The following is a 17,427-nucleotide window of genomic DNA, read 5'->3' on the forward strand; positions in this document are numbered from 1 at the left end:
ATAATACAAATTCATTCCTGCAAAGATTCAAAACTGAGATTCAACCTTTCAAAACTAGCTTCAAGCTTTCAAAACTAAGTTTTAACTTTTCAAAACTAAGCTTCAAGCTTTCAAAACTAAGTTTTAACTTTTCAAAACTAAGCTTCAAGCTTTCAACATGTGGCAGTCTGTCTCCACGGAAATTGGGCAACCATGGTCTGTATGGTGTGGGACAAGTTAATTTGAGGCACAGATAATTAAAGTGAGAGTGCAGATTGCTAAACTATGCACTCAGATTTCAAAACCAAGATTTTTAATTGACTTATTTTGCCAGGCTATTGCCATTAATTCTATTAATTCATTGCACTCTGAGTCAAAGGCTTATCTAGTCTAAACATCTAAAATATGTAACCAAGGTAACCACTAGACATTTTTTGACTGGGCTAGTTTTAATGTGACCCATAATGAGTGTGGGATAGTCTACTAGACACATCAGGGCAGATGCAAATCATTACTCTATCTTCCAGTGGAGAACTGTAGTCTTTCATGTCAAACTTTCTTCAACTGCTAAATTTCCTACAGATATGCAAATTTGTTGTGCTGATTTGGAGCGTGGTTGGGTGGACAGCTTGACATTTAAAAATGTAGACTTCAAATTTTCTTTCTTCACCAGTCACTTGTTAAACGTTTCTATACTGCTACTTAAAAAAAAATAATAATAAATTTAAAAAAAAATAGCAGTACTGCAAGAGGCAAGCTAACTTGTTCTTTTTTGGCTAGCAGGACAGTGGTTTCAATAAAGAACCCTAACAGTGCTAGCAAGCCATTTTTAGAATACCTGAAGGACAAATGCTGATTTTTTCGCTCAGTAATATGAAGCAACCAACAGAGAAAAATAAAACAAGCTGTCAAAATTGCCCTAGCACAGAAGCCCGGTTGAAACATGTACAATCTAATTTTCTGGGATAAACCATACGATTCCAAAACCAAAGGCAAAAGGACACTACATAAGAATCGTCGGAGGTGGGATATGAGGGATATAATGAAATTTCAACCAATATTTTCCTAGTCACACTGTTCTCTGTTTAGCTGTTAGTTTTTTTTCCTCAACTCATTATTCAAATAGAGACAGTTTTTGGAAACCCCTTCGCACAGTCTTGTTTACAGTGCAGTTATTCCTCTCTCTGAACACTGTGTCCCACAGAGCTTTAGCTTATTTTGGAGAATTGCGGTCCCTGAAGGTGACTTAGCAGCAAAAATGAGATTATGTTCTATTGCCAGGGGTAAGGAATTGGAGTCTCCTGGAGGTATCTAATTTATCATGAGATGACGGCATTTTCCCCCACCACCATAGGGCCTGCAGTGTACAAATTATATCAGACAAAGTTTAACGGCTCCCCTCCAGTGTATGAAATACAGATTAGCATGCATTCAACCAGCAGTGCCCAGGACCTTTAGACAGAATGTTGGCAATGAGGAATCCTGAATACCCCTTGACCATATGACTACCTTCATTTTGTATGCAAAGAGGAATTTAAATTAAACCAGTGCCTCGGAAAGTAATAGACAACAAACCATTCATCTCCTACGCTGTGATTAATTATCATAATGCAGATTTTAATGATGAACTAGAGGACAAGTAGTCCACATTCTGTACAGAGAAAGAAAGGGGAAAAAAGAACGAACTTGGGGAGGGAAACTCTTCATAGATGTAGCAAGGGTTTGAGCATGGAAATTGTAGTTGTGGTGTGTATCTCTTTCTACTGAGTATTATAATTTGTATAAAAACAGCATAGATATTTGTTCTACAGAGAAATCCGGACAAATATCAGTTAAAAATATTTTAAATATTTCTTTGTATATGAAACTGAAAATGCCTTGCATAATTTCCACACAAAATATGCAGTGGTAATATTGTATGGTTGATAAAGGCTTGTATCACATATCTTGAATGCCATGGAAAAACAGGCTTGCATATTATACAGAGGGTGGGTGGTAGGAGGAATACATCTGCATAGCAGTAATGTGAAAATTTAAGACAAGCATGACTCTTCCACAGTTTAAACAGATTTTCACAGGAAAAATCTTCCTGTGAGTGGGAGGTTGTAATCTAGAACATTTTTTTAAGAAAACTGAGATGAATTTAATTAAGTATATTAACCATTGCACCACTTATTTTCTGAATTGTGAGAATAAGAAATGGGTAAACAAATGGGTGGCAGAATGGCCTTTAGGTTAGAGAAGCTGGCTGGAGGGCAAAAGGTTGCGGGTTAAATTTTCCGCATCAAAAGCATCTCCTTGGTGAGGATCATTATTGTAAATACTTCACCATTACCTACCTATTACAAATGTAAACATTATACTAGGGCAAGTGAAGATAAAAGGTGTTTTAGAGTGTGTCACTGTATTTCAATGTATATTTTATGGCGTTTCCCTTCCTGTATTGCAGAGTTATGAGTGTGTGTGCCACTCTGGCTGGGAGGGGGAGTTCTGCCAACAAGAAATTGATGAATGTTTATCACTGCCCTGCAAAAACAACGCCACCTGCACAGACCTTCTCAACAGCTACAAGTAGGTGTACGAGCAGGCTTGAGGGCACCGTCCTCACAAGGTGCATCAGTCACTTAATAAATGCAAAAAAGCCTTTCAGAGATAGCAATATGTCCTTCCACTGGCAGCAGAGATAATGAATTGCAGATGGCAGGTAAAACAAATGAGTCAATCAATGGCTCACAGCATGAAAAGGTTTCAGGGGATCTGTGACTCATTGGAGGAAAAAGCTGGTGTATCTGCTTCAGCTAATGCCCCTCTCACTGGGGAGACGTAAAACAGCTTCAGGTGGAAAAGTTGGGGGATGGAAAGGAATGCAAGGTGGAGTGGTTGGTAGTGCTTGGGTACTCACTGCCACCAAGTGGAATATTTAGCTTCCTTGAGAGCAGATACGTCAGACACGCTCTCTTGCTCTCTCTTTCTCTCTCTCCCTCTCTCTAACATGCATACATTTCCATTTAATCCCCACTCAGAGCTCTAACCTCATGTGTCCTACATTCAGCTGTCCAGAATTAAAAGCTGCTCTGACCAATAGTGCAATTAACCTGTAAATCCCCTGCACTGTTTCTGTCTCACACAAAGATCCAGGAGGGAATGGACCAGTCGTGCATGTGCCATGTACAGTACAGACTTTCCACATTTGGCAGTATAACATTTGGAGTCAGGAGCCCTGTGCATATGTATGCAGAAAAATGTATCTTCCATATTTGGCCACTGGATCCTTTGAATTTAGAAATGACTGATTTAAACTCTCATAGTTAAATAATATATGCCATTTTGTGGATGCTGTTATCCGAAGCACCCTACAGTACCATGAGGACATCCATTTTTAGCATGGCTGCCCCCAGGGGGAATCAAAGCCTTTAACCTTCAAGGTGTTAGATGACATGCCCAATCACTGACTTACATAACCACTAATGGGATACAGTTTGGTATTTGTGGCATTATTTTTTTAATAAATTCCAGTAAATGATTCAGTAAGTTGTGAATATGCCTATTGATTGATTTATTTATGACTAATTTTGATATATGGCAAAATAACCTCCTCTGTGCCATATCTCCTCTCTGGTGTTTCCAAGGTGTTTGTGCTCACCAGGCTGGACAGGTGTGGACTGTGCAGACAATGTGAATGAGTGTGATTCCAGGCCCTGTCTAAATGGAGCTCAGTGTCAGGAGTCAGATGTACCTGGAGAGTTCTCCTGCACCTGTCCCCCCTTCTTCAGCGGCCCCTTGTGCAACCAGCCTTATGACCCCTGCGACCCTCTCCACAATCCCTGCCTGCACAACTCCACCTGCCTGACACGCTCCAATGGAACAGCCTCCTGCAGATGCCCAGCTGGTGAGCGAACACACCCGCCACAGCCTCATATGAATACAGTGTTTTTGCTTTAGCCCACTTTTCAGCATGTAAGTGCACTATGTTGCACAATAGGTTATGTAGGCAGTCTGTATAGATGCATTTAAGTAATTCAAAAATCATGAGTTCAATGTGTAGATTGTAGATCAGCAACATTCACTGCAAAATACACTCTATGCCTTCACCCTCTACTTTGTAGCTGAAATGTTTTGAATTGCATATATCAATATTTTATTTTCAAACAAACTTGCACTGTTAATATAGTTCTGTTCATGACACCCAATCGGATAATTTGTGTTTGCTTCCTCCCTAAGAATGTAGAGGTTTTCCAAAAAGCTGCTATATAGATAGAGACAATGAATGGGTATAATTATTATTATTTTTTTATGTAGAACCGCGCATCTGAGACCTCTGAAAAAAAAAGGTTCTTCATTGCAACTGTAATCGATATACGGTCGGTTTGACTACTGTTGACAAAATGTACTTATTGTAAGTTGCTTTGGAGAAAAGCGGCTGCTAAATGACATAATGTAATAATGTAATGTAGAGATGATTTAAGGTGATAAGATGCACTTTTTGTGTCTGACCATGATTGTTGGGTATGAAGGTGTAACACCTCCATTTTGTGCTGCTGTTTGGAGTTGAAAATATGTAGTCCATGTAGTTAGAATCTGGACGTGAGCTGGTCATGGGTTACAGAGGGTGCTAAACATAATGATCGAATCTGGCGTAGCAGAGAGTTGGTGTGGTCTGTCATACATTTGCTGCATTATTTCACACCTTCTGTCCTCATTTTTGCCAAGAATTGTCAATGGCCCAGAAAGGTAAAGGTGACCTTTGGTCTTTTACTCCTCCTGAGAACTGGCCTAGCCTCCACCCCATCCCCCACCCCCACATATTATTTAAAGCCTTAGTTATTTTGACTACATCTTATTAGCCTAAATTGTACTTAGCAGCACTTAATACATTTGGCATATCATTGTTACCAATTCCTGATTAAATAATTTTCCTCTTTTGCATAATGCTGTTACACATTTCACCCCTCCTTCACTCATTTACTGTCAAAACAAGTCATCTGGGTAATCTCCCTTTATCAGCTACCCTAACCCTAACCCTAACCCACCGCTACAGATAAACCCTCTTGCTTTTTAACCATGCCCCTTACCACTTACCATGCTGTGGTCACAACAAATACAGCGCAAATGAGACCGATCTGCACATCGATGGAGGTCACTGCTCCAGATTTGTCTGAATTTTAAATTTGATTGTAAAAGTCAAAATTCATTGTGTTACAGAGGGCACTCAAGGACTGAGAGAGCCTCGCACTATTAGGACTAGCGCTTTCTACTCATGCTAACAAAATATTTAATCTGAATACACTCTTTGCATTTTAATAAAAATTGATGACATATAAGCAAGTTTAGTTGAATAAATATGGTGTACTTACATACATTTGCACAATACTGGAATGATAATACTGGAAATTAAAGAAATGCTTCCGCTCTACCTCTAATTTATGCTAGCTAAAGCTAGCAGGGTCCACAAACAAACCATTCAATAAATGACTGCTAATTGACATAGATAATACTATATTACTATGGTTTACAACTTGTTAAAATTGTTTAACTAACTGTGCGACAAACCAACGTCTTGGGCTGGTCGCCAGCTATAGTTGCTGCCACCTGCTGGCCCAGTGATACTCATTTCTCTCTACCATTTGACGATTTTCATTTTTTATCCACAACTATTATTCTGTGTTCATGTTCTGGTGGGAAAGTCCGACACCCAGGACTTCCAAGTTGGCTGCTAAACAGCATTGCATTCACATGCTATTTTGTCAGAAAATCAAACCTGCAAGACAAACATAAACCATTACAGAGGCTGTAGCTTTATTATTATTAATATTATTGATACTTCAGAAAATGCCAGTACATTTTTAATAAGCAGTTGTTTACAATATTTATAATAATTTATATAACAAATGAAAAGCAGAATTTGATTCGGCAGACTTTGGGTTAAACAGGAAATGGACCTTGGCCAAATAAGCAACTTATTACCTTTTACTAATTTATGGGTCCTGTATTGCCCAGCAGTAGGGCGCATCGATGCTGGCGTCAGGAGTTTAATTCCCACTGTGGCTCCCAATACTAAAAATATGTCTAACTTGATCCATAAAGGATTCTTCATACACAAAAAAATAAAAAGTGAGCTGAACCGTAACACCTAACTGAGAACATTTTTAGACATTTCTTTAGTGTGCAGGCTGTTTTTCATATACCGTGGCATGTTTGAAAGGATAAGATTTTCTTTTTAGTTTTGTAAACAGCAAGCCATAACACAAGCAGATATAGTTTTATATGCATGGGATAATGCAAGCCTTGGCCTGTGCAACCATTTTCCCTCCGGACTTTATTATGGTTATCTTAAGGTCAGCAGTACTTAAGATGAATTTGGTGTATTTTCCTCTAATATATTTTGTGCTTGTGATACTATTTGTCTCATGATACAGCAGTGTGGTGTCCTTTTTTTTGTTATTCTTGGAGAGATAATTGCATTCCACACACTATGTAGATGAAGGCTAATAGTCAACAGAGGGGTTTTGAAAGAAGAGCACTTATAAATTAAACTTAAAAGTGCTTAGACTCCTACCTTTTGACAACCTACATTGCTCTCTCGCTCTTTCACACACACACACACACACACCGTAGACACTCATACCCACTCAGACACACATTCACACATATGCATGTGCACACACAAAATCACACTTAGCTGTCAATTCAATTCAATTGAGTTCAATTCAAGAGCTCTGTCAGAATATTAGTTTTACAAAAAAGCAATATGCTACAGTCAGGGTGTAATGGAAATGGCCATTTACATTGTCCAAATGGCCATTAAGGAAGTTTATCAGTAAGCTCCCTGATAGCTTAGCAAGTGTGAATGATCTAGGGTTTTTAAGTTTCAACCATATGACTGTGTGGGTTAAGATGCTATGGGGTTGTACTGTACCTAATGGTTCTATCAGTATGGAGATGAAAAGATGTTGCCTGATATAAATAGAGTGGCTGGGTTAGCTTCAGAAGGCTTCCTTGGAGAGGAATGGGAAATTAGGTGCTGGCTGCATACATTACACCAAGAGCTTTGCGTGGGCTTGGTCGTTTTTGCTTCACACAAGCATTGTGACTCACTACTCTCCATTATTATTCACCATAAATCCATCCTACATAGCTGGAACTCAACAAACATGGAGCTATTATACAACCCATGGCTTGATCCCAGTACAACAATTTTTGCAGACATGTTATTTACAATTCAATGTAGGTTATTTTTCAAGGAAATTGTGTAGCCCTTACATTATTCCCAGGCCTAATTAAATTAGAATTTGTCTGCCTCTGTCTGCCAGATCCCCAAGATTTACTGCCGTAGGCAGATTTCACCCCTCCCATTCAAACTTGCCACCACACAATAAACATTATCAAGGTTAACTGTTTGTAAAATCAACATCAATTAGTTATGTCATCTATGGTGTTAACATGTGCTTATTTGTTATTTTGCACGGTATGTTGGTAGAGGTGTGTGACACAAGCATGAAGTGGAACCCTGTATCAGAGGGCTGAAGGCAGACTGAGGGGGTTGTGTGACATGAGATGGCACATATCTCAGACAAAGGACATGGTTCCTCTGGTACAAAATACTTGGGCTAAATCCCCATAACAGTACTACACAAATAAGCTTTTGTGAACAATAAAATGTCAAAAATCTCACCTAACAACACATTTGTCTTTAGATACTGTATGTTAAGACATGAAATTAAGATTCTTAAGGCATTTGAGATATAAACAGTTTTAAAGACATCTTAAAAAGTTGTACTAATGGCATATCTTTCAATGCATGTTGCATCTTGTATGTCCAAGTCCTGAATACAACCAATAAAACTGTCCATGCTACAAAATAATGGCATCATTCATATGATATATAAAATTTAAACTACTATCATATAACAGTGTACATTATTATAAAATGCTGGAGTCTGTGTTGTCTCACAGTCATAAAAAGATTTTATATATAAGGCATTTATATATTGCTATATACACATCACTATATTGCAGCGGTCCATGCAAACTAATAGACAGAGATCCCAGAAGTTTGTCCAGTGCATAACATTGTTGAAACTCATTTGCATGCAACAAGAATTATGGGTGATTAATATTGCAGCTAAAATATTAAGATTTATATTTTCTAGTTAAAGTTAAGTTTTCATAATAATACAACAATTACTTTGTTTTATTAATTATATACTGCTCAATAAAGTACAAAGTTGATTTATACAAAATGACCAAACTTACCAAACCATGATGAAGATTCATAGAACCCAGGTATGAAGGAGTGTCTCAGAAAGTGTCTCACTTCCAGTTGCCTAAAATGAATTAGTCAAATATGTTATTTGCATTAGACACTCTTCGACAGGCTTTGATCCTCTTTTCTGGACATGTGCTTAGATTCTGCTTGCATGCTACTTTTTGGCTAGATGTTGTATGCTTGCTACTGATAGCTAGTGTTGGTCATGACACCCAGGAGACAAGGGTGATACTTTGATAATGCAACTTTTCGTGGCCAGTCTCAAGGCACACCTTCCAGTGGCAATTGACATTAAACATGAACACATTAACAGCTGTCGTAAGGATTAAATTAGTTTTCAAACATGTGCCACACAGCTGTTATGAAGCTGTGGTTCAGATGTGAATGTGTTACAAAGCTGAGTGTGAGCTCTTATATTTTCCGAGACACTTTCTTAGAGCACATCAATCTGAAAAATCAGTAGGCATGGCAACTTTGGTGTTTGGGGACTAAAAAGGGTGTGCCCACTGGCAGTTGTGCTAAAAGGGGTTTGTAAAAGACAGACACCATGGATATGTACTAGTTTTGTCTATAAAGGGATAAAGTGAAAAACAAAATAAAACCAGAGTCAGCTGAAAGAACTGTCTCAAAAGAAACTGAAGGAAAGAAGAGTCGTCCTCTCTTGATTGTGGAAGAGCTCCAATGTGAAGTTTTTGTTCTTACTAGCAGCAACTCTTCACTGAGGCACTGGCCAGGAGGCCTAAGTCATCTCGCCTGGCCAGCACAGATGTTCCACTTTCCACTTAATGAGGGAGACCCAGCAGGGAGTGCTAAACCTGATAGAAGAGCAACCTGAAAATGGAGAGCTAGGGTAGAGGTTAGGGTGAGGGTTGCTGGCCGACAACCACAACAAATGGAACCAACACGCATAACAGCACTCGCCAAAGATTATGGCACAAGGGAAGGTTGCATCAGATTCTGAGTCATGTAAACAATCCATAGACTTGGGTGTCCTGCCTGCTCAGTTGGCTAACAAATAACCGCAGTGTCCTGAGTTCAAATCTGGCCAGGGACCTTTGTCACACGTCATCCCCCTCTCTCTCCCAGTCTTTCCTGTCTTTCTCTACATTGAACTGTCTAACAAAGTCAAGAAATGCCAAAAAGGAAAAAAGAAAAAAAGAGGTTTCATCCATTTAATTCAAGCTTTCAGCATTAAATTTGAACTTAGAGCATGTTAAAAGGTAACCACTTTCTATCATCTGACAGCTGTTTTTCCAAAAATAAAAAGTGAAAACTAAATTAGCGCTAGTTACATTCTTTTTGACAACATAATATAAAGTGTTTTCTATGGCTGTCATGGATAAAGACTTTAATCTTATTTTATAGTGAGGTTACAAAAGGTTTGGAGTCAAAATATGTTATCATTAGTTTAGTCTTGCTAATCTTGCTATTTTCGACCAGCGCCTATTAAAGAAATAAAAAAACAAAGTCAGCATCATCAGATCGGCGAAGTACAAGTAGTCAATCCCAGATTTTCTCTATATAACACATACATATACTGTACATACAATCGTAACACATATACAGTATATGATGAATTATCAAGTACATGAGATTTATGTAACTCCTCTTTATTTTGATCATGAAATGCCAATAAAATGGCATAACCCAGCTAGTTAAATATCAATTGTAGCACGATGGAGTGCTATCTCACTGATTGTATATATTGCCCAAGTAGTTAATCAGCACCGTCCGCAGGCCAGTAGGAGTTACCACCACAGGTTCAAGCACACAAGTTAAAAGTAATCAACAAGGCCATCAGCTGTCCTGTAAAGCTAACTGCCACATTCAGTTCAGACATGCACAGAAGACATCTTAAAGCATAACATCTAACACTGATTTTAGAATTGTTAGCTCTCTAATAATGTTAAGTTGAAGAGTACTGTAGCAATGAGAAATTGGTGCCGTCAAATTACCCAGTAGAGCAGAAGGCATCAGTGGTACTTGGGAATGAATGAAAAGGGACCCTTGATTGAAAATACAAAATTTTCATTCAAGGGTCCTTCGGAATGGCAGCTGGTTTTATGAATAAACTTGTTGCATTTTTGTATTTGCACAATGGAAAGAACATAGTGTCAATGCAGCACATCTCCATGTTTCTAAACAACATGGTAATTATAGTTACCAAAGTTACCACCTGTTCATGAAGGTTTAGGTGATATGTTGGCACGTTTCACTATTAAAAGGGAGCTATTTGAGAGGGGCACAATCGATTTTTCCTGCAATATATTGTACTATGGAATAGAGAAATGTGATTTTTGCAATATAGTGAATTAATTCAGAAGCATTGTGTGGTCCCTGTACATGCAAAAACCATTTGGTCTCATGGCTGAGAATATCCCCAGAGGTGTTCCTGGCCAGATGGAGAACAAGCCCCTTTATTTGCATGGCATGCTACACTAGCCTTCACCTTCCACAAGATTGAGATTGTGTCCTACCAAAACAGTTGGTTAATGATTTCCTGTGTAGCTGTGCCAGCAAGGGAATTGACAAATATATAACATGATTTTGAAAAAGATTTGTTGTCACTTAAACAGATAGTGTGGTAGCATTTTCAATAAGACCACATTTCCTCGTGTATTACATTCAGTTTAGGTGATAATTCTCTCTTCTAGATGAGGCAGAGAAAGCTAGATTGTTCTTGGCAGGATGTAGGTTTATCTCAATTCAATTTATAAACCAAAATATCCTGACAGGATGTATGTGAGTATCAGTTAGCCTGTTTTGAATATAGTGGCATAGAACAAAATCTAATCTTAATTTTGGGACTAAACTACTACATAGCATGAGTCAACTGATCTTATAATGAATATTTTTGTATACATATTTTACAGTAAATTTTATAGTAAATTAACAAGATTTCCCATTTTTGCATTCCCATCGCACAATTTCATGTCATGCAAGCCGCACTTACTGTCTTGTCCATTAGTTCATGAAATGTGCTGTATTTTGGCTCATCAGTTTAGCTTATTCTATCTAAACTAACATACTAGAACATAAACCTCCACAATTACCATTTCTCCCCAAAATACAATTACTTAATTGAGATCAAAGATATCTTGAGGAGTTTTCTGTTACTGGATAATGGGTCTTAACACTGAGGCTCCTTGGCTTTACTATATGTTAAGCACAATTCATAGTATGTGACTCACAACTCCATTCCAGAACTAGTCAGTGATATTTTGAAATTGCCTGAATATAGAGGTGAGAAAATATTAAAAAAATAGCAGGTGTTCAGTCTCAGTGTGACAGCATGCCCCCCCAGTGAGCAAAGGTCTCTGCACGCAAGTGATATTCCACTGCTGAGGGGAAGAGGTGATCCTTTTCTTCTATTTTAGCTGTGCGACCACTGTGTCTGAACAACAGCTGCAGCAGGAAAAAACACAAAGCAACCAAAGGCACATAGTGGTGACAGAGGTTTTACCGTAATAAAAATTAGTAGCTGCTTTGTACATTGTCTGGCTCTAAACTCCTTATGTTTAGCCCATGAATGCTTGACTGCCGGTCAAAATAGCCAAATGGAGTCTAAGCTACAGTGGAGTATAGCACAACCTGGCAGACACCCTGGTTATCTGTCTCACCATTGCACCGAACTATAAATGTGTGGGGGTTGGCCACAGTGGGGTGACAGAATATATGCACTTGCACGCTAACACTCTGTAACCTTCGCATAGCCAAGATTTCAGAGTTTTACTGATAATAAAAAATAATATGCTTTTGTTTTTTTTTCCTTGATGAGATTCTCACTTTACTAGCTAAAGTTCACAGCATAGTTAACACTTTTTCTTTCTGGAGTGTGCAACACCTTTTCTTTTTTCTCCGAGGCACAATGTGGAGACTTGTTCTTAGTATTTAATCAAAGACAGCTAAGGTGTTTTTCAATATTTTAGGTATTTTAGTATTATAGTGATTGATCACTGGCAGAGTTCAAATTAGGGCATTGGGAGGGGACCTCCATTCCATCCTGACTTATAATATATATATATACTGTATATATATAATTACTAATACAGAATTAAAAACCCTACTTTCAGTGAACCTCTTCAAAAAGATTGCTTATTTGCATTAAGAAGCTTCTGCAGTGTTTATGGGAAAGCCTGTCTTTGATATCTGCTACTTTTAGTTAATACCATTCCATAGTGTATTGTACAGACAGTTGTTTGGTCAGCTGGTGTGAACTTGGTGCCCAAATCAGAGCACTTCTACAGTCAGACTTCACACTCTACATCCAAAACCAATTCATCAGTGGCTATGTTTACATGCACACAGATTTCCTTCTTTACTTAATTCTTGCTATACTATTACTATTGCGATCTTCATTTCTTTCCACTGTAAAAGTATAGCCTGCTATTGCTCAGACAAAAAGGAGGGGATAGCTGGCAACTGAACCTTTTCATACTTTTTTGTCGGTGTATAAGAATATTCTGTTAACTTGTTTATGCATGGCAAAATGGTTAATCAGTTGCAGGGTATCAAAGGTGCATGTAAGCAGTTTAACGGGAGCCAGGTTACTCCGTGCACATAGTGGACGACCATTGTTAAGTATGCACACTGTGCTGTTTGTAAATGAGCTACCGAAACAAGATACTGACGCTGGATAATGTCACGGCCTGCTAAAGCCAGAGAGTGGCTGTGGTTTAGCAGTAAAAATTACAGCATACTTAGGCACTTACACACCACAGTGAAAAAGAGGTTACAGGCTTCATTCATGCATAATGTATCAAACAGTTTAAATTAAAACAGGTCTGGGTCTATAACATCTGATAGTAAACAAATTTTAAGTGTGGTGGTGGTGGGTGGGAGGGGGGATTACCTGAACAAATGTGTCAAAGATGTGTCACAGATATGTCAATTTGATTCAAAAAACATGTACTGTATTACTATTACTGTTGGGATTATCATTTCTTTCCTCTGTATTACAAGTAAGCTACTGCTCAGTCAAAGAGGGTAGCTGGCGGCTGCTCCTTTTCATACTGTTTTGCTGACGGACTGTTTTATCTGTGGGCGGGACACCGCAGGTAAACAGGAATATTCTGTTAATTGGTTTATTCATGGAAACAGGGAGACTCAGTCACAGGTCATGAAAAGGTTCATGTAAACAGCTTAACCGGAATATGACCTTAACCACAGCAATGGTCAATACTCGGGTTACTCCCACCCACAGATAGAACAACAGATTTTCAAACTTTGAAAGGCCATAACTGCTACGCCACTGGTCGGATTTTGGCGAAACTTGGAGGGGTAGTGCATCTTGGCACTGTGTTCTGGTGTTTAAAAATGTACAGTGATTGGCCAGATAGGGGGACTATAATTAAAGGTCTAAATTTCAAACTTGGAAAGACCCTAACTCTGACACTATAGGTCCGATTGACACAACACTTGCTGCACACATCCAGCTATCCTTACAAATTTCAGTGATTGGCGTGATAAGGGCGCTATAATTAAAGGTCCAAATTTTAACTCAAATGTGATATCTCAGACACCACTGGTCTGATTTTGGGACGGCACAAAAATGAATCCACAGACCATAAGACCGTACTCTATACTATACAAGCAACTGGGTAACAATTTTAAATCAGCCTCCTTTCTGCTACAGCTGTATCAAGTGACAGCTTCTTTGATAAGAAGACAATAGTCAGAATTGTACCAGTCAAAAGCCAAATTCACACCCTTAAAATGAAGACATCACTCATATTTTGATTGAAACGTCCATCAAAGTTAGTTCACTATTCTCTGGGGATTACCAACACTTTCTTCTCCTTGGAGACATTCAGTGGCAGCAGTAGTGATCACATAGCTCCAGCCAGATGATGGAATGAGTACGTGAGCACGCGCCTTGGGTATCCCTCTCTGTACTCTGTCAAAGAGAAGCCTCCAGTCACTGCTTAGTGGCAGAAGATGCATTACATTGCGTTGACATTCGAAATTGTCCCCGAGGTGCTCCACCATTGCTTTGACTGACAGCCCAGCCTGGGAAACCTATGCTGTCCCATAATTCACCAGATGTTCTGTGCTCTCTGTGGTCTCATGGATTCCCTCTCATTCTCACGTCCCAAGATGCACAGAGCTGTGTCAGTGTCACAGTCTAACCTTTTTTTTTATTAACATCACCCTCAGTTGTGTTGGGAATTTGCCTTTCTTTAGTTTTGAATGTATGATCACATATACGTTACAGTTTGAAGATGCAGTTTGGGAGTTTCTAGCAAAGCACCATCCAATTGTTTTGCCATTTTATATTCGACATGGCTGTTAGCTACCTGCAGTACTGATCATCATCTGGCAAAATAATTTTGCTAAACACAAGTAATGGAATGCAATTGCTACGTCTGTCTGGGGAGAGAAATTTATGAGCACCAAGTTGCATTATTTTTTGCCATCCATCCTTGACACCAGATTTTGAAAGCACTCTAATGGCAAAATCAGCCTTGTATATTGATCGCTCTTGATTCATGGGAACATTTAATAGATACAGGAGAACCTCATTGTTCAAACCTCAGACTGGCTTACTGACCGGTCCAAATGGGCATAATGACAAATGTAATATATGGTAATGAAAATATACTATTCTATTAATTTTGAGTACTTATTGTAATTTCATTGTTGATATGCATTCAGAACCATTTGCGAATATTAGACTATACAGTGCTTTTTAGAATACTTGTGAATGCATATTTCATTTCCGCAGATTTAATGGCCTCCAAGGGGTTCACATTAACAAGATTCAACTGTATTTCAGCACTTGTCTCACAAAACTCATTTTAAACTACCATATAATTTTTTGTATAAGTACTTCTTGACAATTAATAATTACACAGGTCTAAACCCATTATATTTCAAATATACTCTAACACGAACCAGCAGTAAAATGGTGAGATAGGGACACCATAACATAGTCTTGTGAAGTAATTGGTTGAGCACAGAGAGTTTGAAGGGAGTTTGATAATAGCATTACAAATGTTACCTATTATTGTTCAAACCACTGCAGTTGCAATAGCATAGTCATGGTCATGGTGGTTCTTTGTTTTGTTTTTGTTTTTGGGGTTTTTTCTTATCTAATAAGAGTAAGCTATATAGTTGGGTCGTGCAACAGAGAACCATGTTATGGACCAGACCAAGGCTTTTCATGGCAGCCGAAGCACCAGAAGGAATACTTCCGACAGGCAGAACATTACAAGCTCCCAGGCTGCCTTCAGAAGTATAACAAAACATCCATGCTGATCTGCTTAGCCATCCTGCCCCTCAACCCCCTAATGAACAAGGGCAAAAGAGCTCTTGGGCTTAGCCTCTCCCTCTTACCCTAACTTAACAAGATGTCCCCCTACTCGCTTTCTCTCTCTCTCTTTCTCTCCCTCTCTCTCCCTCTCCCTCTGTCTCACACACACGCACCCACACACACACACACACACCTCCCAAACCCCAAACCACCAACCCTCAGACCAATCTGTCTGTGGCACTAAAGTATTATTAGACTTACACACTCTCAAAGGGGAAACAGTGAGTGCTGAGAGCTGGAAGATGAGATATGCTACAGGGGCTACTAGTTCCATTAAAATGGCATTCACTAGGGCCTTTGTTATCATCGGCCCTGACGTTTTCAGGATGTAGTGGGGCTTGCTGATCCATGACCATCTCATCTATCTTTCAGGATTTGAGGGAACCTGGTGTGAAATTGACACCAATGAGTGTAGCTCAAGTCCATGCCAAAACCATGGCCACTGTCTGGACCAGGTCAACAGTTACAGGTAAAGACTGTTATCCATAACCAGCTTTTCATTCATAGGAGGCAGAGAAATGTCAGGCTTTCCGGCTGTGGATTCTGAGCATTAGTAAATCCAGAGTATCTCACCAGTAGCCTCAGTGCCTGCACAGGTCTTCAATCCTAACAATTTTGCTAATAGATTACCATGAGGTAATAGATTTGTTCTGAGCTCATGCCCTTTCTTCAAAAAGACAGGAGAGCCATCAGTTGTGGATTTAATAATGCACCATTTGGGGTGGAATTGAGGTCAAATTGATAACAATCTCCAATTTAAAAAAAGAAAAAGCTGTCACATTTTAGCTTTAGGTTTAGTTAAACAGTCAATATCCAGGCCTATACTGTATGTGCAATCAATCTAAATGTGATGTGTAATTAATATCATTACATTCCTATTGATCTTTTTTTGCTCTGCACGTGTGCCAGTAGGAAACAAATAGATTTTGCATGTGAGACAAAATATCAATATTAATGATTTTTCTTTTTCAGCTGTGATTGTAAGAAGGGATTCTCTGGCCTTCGCTGTGAGGAAGATATCAATGAGTGCGCCTCAAGCCCTTGCCACAATGCTGGCACTTGTCAAGACCTTGTGAACATGTGAGTATGAATATAACATTTTGTGGCTTTGACCTTGCACTTTACCTTTCATTTATTGGATGCTTTCAAAAAATGAATACATCAGTGAGGGCCAGGCAAACATCATTTCAGAGGTGTTTGTTTTGACAGCGGAACGAACAAAAACATTTTCAAAAGAAACCGCATGAGGTTGTGGTGTTCTTTTCCAAAGTGTTACAGTTTATGTAACAAGCCTCTCTTCATCCTTGACACATATAAGCTGCTATTCTAAAGACAGAGAGCAAATTCAGCAGGAACACATCATGTATCTAGATTGGGCTTACTCCACTGGTGCTTCTCTCTACTGTGCTTAATGGGAGCCCTGGGGCTTCTCGGCTTAGTCGGACAGATGGGTAGAGAAGTCCCAGGGCCAATTTAAGTCCTAAATGGTTTGTCTCCAGTTTGTCTCCCGTCATGATTTTGCTCCCATGTGACCCGGCCCTGCTCTGAGCACTCCCCTGATTGCACAGTCCAGGGAGTTCACATCAGGTGTGTTTTAACCTCCCTCCCCACCGCAAGCACCGTACACACCCCTGCCTCCATCTCCCTGACCGAACAAGCTGAACAAGTCCATCTGTACTGTGGTGATGAACCAGACTCTACAGTATACTCACAGAGCCCTCGATAGGTTATATTTACCCATCCTGTTACTTCAGTCAGTGCGAGCTCCACTGTGTGTTCAGTGAGGGTCACAAAGTGTCTTTTCATCTGCTGTATGTACTATAGGGCTTTCACATTACAGAAGGGATCTGAAATAATTCACTTTTTTGAC

At 39.2% G+C, this 17,427-nt stretch overlaps 1 protein-coding gene across 1 annotated transcript in view; it reads left to right on the forward strand.

Annotated features, from left to right (window-relative positions):
• Positions 1-17,427, forward strand: part of eys (EGF-like photoreceptor maintenance factor) — a 200,873-nt gene that overhangs the window by 111,122 nt on the left and 72,324 nt on the right. The window contains exons 25-28 of the mRNA XM_071912776.2: positions 2,429-2,550; positions 3,609-3,868; positions 15,930-16,026; positions 16,530-16,637. Coding sequence (XP_071768877.2) covers positions 2,429-2,550; positions 3,609-3,868; positions 15,930-16,026; positions 16,530-16,637 — 587 coding nt within the window. The remainder of the gene's footprint in view (positions 1-2,428; positions 2,551-3,608; positions 3,869-15,929; positions 16,027-16,529; positions 16,638-17,427) is intronic.

This window comes from Centroberyx gerrardi, chromosome 15, assembly GCF_048128805.1.
Source record: "Centroberyx gerrardi isolate f3 chromosome 15, fCenGer3.hap1.cur.20231027, whole genome shotgun sequence".
Taxonomy (NCBI): domain Eukaryota; kingdom Metazoa; phylum Chordata; class Actinopteri; order Beryciformes; family Berycidae; genus Centroberyx; species Centroberyx gerrardi.